The sequence below is a fragment of the Pomacea canaliculata genome, linkage group LG9, assembly GCF_003073045.1.
Source record: "Pomacea canaliculata isolate SZHN2017 linkage group LG9, ASM307304v1, whole genome shotgun sequence".
In the NCBI taxonomy this organism is placed as follows: Eukaryota; Metazoa; Mollusca; class Gastropoda; order Architaenioglossa; family Ampullariidae; genus Pomacea; species Pomacea canaliculata.
The window spans coordinates 14,644,354-14,648,676 of NC_037598.1; the positions used below are offsets into that span (position 1 = coordinate 14,644,354).

Below are 4,323 nucleotides of genomic sequence, written 5' to 3' on the forward strand. Positions count from 1 at the left end.
GACATGCAATCACTAAGCTGCCACGGTGAAGTCACCATCTCTTGTATGGACATTATGTACAATGAATCAATGAATTTAGAAATTTCGAGATTGCAGACTTCCATGCTGCGCTTTGAAAAAGATACATAATTGCACTCACAATAGGTCAGACCAAAAAGGTACATCTGACCACACTCCAACCATGCTGGATCTGTTTACATTATGTCAGGCCTGCCTGGAAGGCATACTAGATTACAAATCTTAAAACATAAACTATCTGATGAGAAGGCAACAGGTTACAGAACACCCAACAGAAACTATTTAAGAGTCAACAATTAAAAAAAAGTACACAGAAAATTGCGATTTCTCCCTCTCTCCCAAATAAAAATATCTGACAAAAACATTTTGAATTGATGAAGTTACTGCTCCCTAATTTTAACTAAAAACTTGTAAAATAAGGTTTTTCAAAACTCAAAAACAAGCTACTCCTGATACAAACAACGGGTTACTATTAATCAGCATGCACATTTTGGCTGCGTCTTCACTTCTGAACAGTATAAACATGGACATGTTAGGCAAATACAATGAATACAAGGCTTGACAACCACCACACACTTTGTGCATTCACAAATACTTTCATGCAGACCAGATACAAAAAGGTTGTAAGAACTGAAGGAGATACTGACCATATCAATCATAAGGACTCAGCTTACTCAAGAATTACTTCATTTCCCTTTCATGGAAACAATATGGATTGAATGTGTAGTAAATATCACTTAAAGGCTTCTGCACCATTAGAATCTTTTGATGCTATCTTTTCCGCTCATACACCAGAACATAAAGTTTCACTCCTAGACTGCAACCATTTATATCTGAAAATCAACTCGTTCACGCTGGACACAAAAATATGATCATGGTACAATTTTCGCACTGGCTTGGTATATCTTTAGAGTACCATAGCCGATCACATGAGGCGAGTCCCTTGAACACAGCTTTGGCAGATTCTCCACATAAATCCAAGTGAAATGTGCTTTGGAGGCAGTGGAAATACTGACGGATTGGTCTGGTCCTTAGCACAAGATTCGTGTGAGAACGATATCGTGTAGTGAAACACAATAATGATAAACTAAAGATGTGCTTATTCACAAATGAAAGATATTAAGTGCCAACAGCACCGCATTCTTTTACAATGAATGATCAATAGAAGGAAAAATACAATAAGATTAAAGGGCAAGAAGAAAAGTTGGAAAGGAAGGCAAATCCTGCCCCCCACCTCCGTCCTTTTCTTGGTCCATGTACCATGAATTTTCACAGAAAAATACCCGGGAGAAGGACGGCCCTGATGAGGCTACGAATAAACCATGGCCATTTCAGTATGGTACTGAAACTGCTGATGAAGGTTTCCATAGGCCTGCTGTCCGCACGTTGAAAGTGTCGTTTCCGACTGGTGCTGGTGCTGCTGCTGATGAGTGGATCCCAGCTCCGAACTGCTGCCGTTGTCGACGACAGCGCCCGTACCAAACAGCACTCCAATGCTGCCGTTGTCACCGATGCGGTAGGACACATCTCTCGGGTCTATCCACATCGTCAGTTCTTGAGGGAACAGCGATCTCGTGACATCTAGAGACAGTCCACAAGATCGGCTCGCTTTTTCAACAATGGGATCGACTCGGTGGTGGAAACGAATGCAGCGGTAGCCGCTACCTTTGAAGGGCTTGTCCGGAAACCAGTGATCCTGGTAGTGATTCATCAACAGGTTTGTGAGTTTCTTCCTGAAATTCTCAACCACGTTAGATGCTACATTTCTCGCCAGCAGCAATCTAGCGAGAAAATCTGCTGCACTATTCACTTCGTCCTTCATACCAGAGGCTGAACTTGCACATACAGTAAGACTGCAATGTTGACGGTAGTTAGCTTCGCAAGCTGGCGTTTTCTAACAGCTGTGGAAACTTCACACACTTTTTATGGAAACGTATATCGGGAGGGAAAAAAACTCACCGCCTGTGTGCCACAGTCACCTCCTTAAACTCAAGAAATCGATGTTCAGTTTATGTAGGGTGGGTGGTATCCCTAAAAATCTGAACCCGCAGCGTTGAAGCGCTCCTACTTTGGTTTGTGTCGGCAATCGTCTGGCAAGCTGCTGTGTCGAGCGGCTGAGTTTTCTAGCGTCACTCACGTCATCAGGCTACGTCACAATCACATGAGCCAATCACAGCTCGAAACTGAGTCAGCGCCTGCGGGGGAAGCAGAGGTCTATTTTAAGGTCTTATCGTCAACAAAAGCTCTACACATGGCCGCACTGGCCTTTTCAGGTCAAGAAAAGGATGGTAACGCGCTGCTGTCGAAAATCGCACTTTAATTTTCGATGCTCGATATACTTTACCTAATTTAAACTATTTTCTTTAAACAAAACGAATAGAAGATTTTTTTTTTTGATCTGGGAGATTGAGAATGTTCTAGCAAATGCGTGAAAATTACCACCACGAACTGAACAGAAATAAACGAAGACTATCAGTAAAGATTTAGAATGCTGCTTTACAAAAGATCTACGGAACCAACACTTAAGAGTAAAAAGAAGCCTCTTAAATAAAATTGCCTTGATAACTGACATTTCTCTGAAAACATTAATACCAGACAATATCATTGCTATCTGAAAAAGGGAAGTACTGTTCGGGAAATTTCTGACAGTGCACTGAACAGATCGTATGAGCTAATTTTTTCGTCAGGAATTGTCTCTACTTTCTGGTTCCCACACTGAGCCTCTTGACATGCAATGCCAATCACAGTAAAAACAAGCATTTGTTTTACGTTTACATATAATTCCATGTCTGTTTTGGAAAAAAAAAACCCCTATCAAAATGTTTATCAAAGTTAGCATGGATCTGAGCATGAATTTTAAGAAAAACAGAGGCTGCTCTCCCTTAAGCTGCTAGCATACATTCCAGCTAATCCATCTTGATCGCTCCCGGCAGTAAACTTTATACATGGAAAACCTTTCTTCTTGTCTCTTGTTCCCCACTGAATACATACACTAATTACTAAACTAACCTGACTACACTTACAGACTCTGTCATTCGTTACCAATATTTTGTATTTTATTACCGACATAAGGTGAATTGCATATTTTGGTTTTTCAAAACAAACACAAAAAATGCCTCCCACGAATAGGAAATGCTCAAATCTGACTGCTATGGGTCACCATACCTAATGTTTTCGAGCGCTCACGCGTGATACCGGGCAGCTGGCACAACCTAGATGTCACCGAGGGTCAAAGGCGTAAAGTGTGTGCCACAAAGCAGCCAATCGCAAGGCAGTGTAGTGCCGCTTGCCGGTGCGCACGAAGACAGGGCGCGGAGTGACAAGGGCCTAAGCTCGTTTATTTTTAACTCGTAGCTAACCTGTTTTTCGACACCCGGCAGGGTCCGAGGTTAACCAACTGCTGTGAAACCAAAACTTAGCAACACGTCATAATTTCATGTCTTTCCGCAACCTACGGATTAGTATGACTGATTAGTTGCTTCATATCCGCTCTCGTTTTGTCCGGTTTACTTGTGTCCTATGTGTGAAGCAATACTTGTTCCAATAAAATAGTAACATATCGAGTGTTTGTACCTCCGCTCGGCAAAATATTTCTCAATTTTAACGTATTGTAATATCTTTAGCTACCCGAAATGACATTACTCAAATCGACCTTTGTTTACCGACGTTTGGGTGATCACACCATAATCGGGGGTGTCAATGTTAGCAGCATGTCGAGTCGCCTTCAGACGGTAACTATGACAAGATATCAGGGGTTGCTTTGATGATTCGTAGTTAAAAGTCTAACCAAATGGGTTCTCTTATGACACGCGGTATGTGTGTCAGTGGGAAAGAAAGAAGTAATGATTCTGCTGCATACATTTTCTTCCTCACTGCTCTCAGTTCTGAATACAGCTGCCACTCAAAATTTTAGTGTAGTAAATTGGGAACTGTGTCTTAACTGTTTTCCTTGCAGTTAGTGATTAGTGAATAATAATGTAAATTATTGATAATTGGCTATTACAATGTCTTTGCACAACTTTTTGGTAACAGCATTACTGTTGTCCTTACAGATGTGAGTTTATGGATGTCAACACATCTGTTATAAGACCATGCCCTACTTGTATTTTGTACACATTCTTGGTGCACATGTGAATTACCACATGCAGATCTTATTTTTTCAGATGTATGGCTTTGGGTGTGATAGGAGAAGTTACATATGTGGAAATGAGCCTTATGACCTTAAAACTGTCCTCCTCCCCTGACCAAGAAAGGAAAGCCAGTTTGTGCACGCAGACAAAATCCATTTAATTCTCTCTTCAAAAT

The 4,323-nt window shown here is 41.2% G+C and overlaps 1 protein-coding gene across 1 annotated transcript; it reads right to left on the reverse strand.

Annotated features, from left to right (window-relative positions):
- Nucleotides 1–1,327: 1,327 nt before the first annotated feature.
- LOC112572184 (protein BTG2-like) lies at nucleotides 1,328–1,840 on the reverse strand. The gene has a single exon (XM_025251755.1). The coding sequence runs from the start codon at nucleotides 1,838–1,840 to the stop codon at nucleotides 1,328–1,330; it is 513 nt and encodes a 170-aa protein (XP_025107540.1).
- Between the last annotated feature and the right edge of the window lie 2,483 nt (nucleotides 1,841–4,323).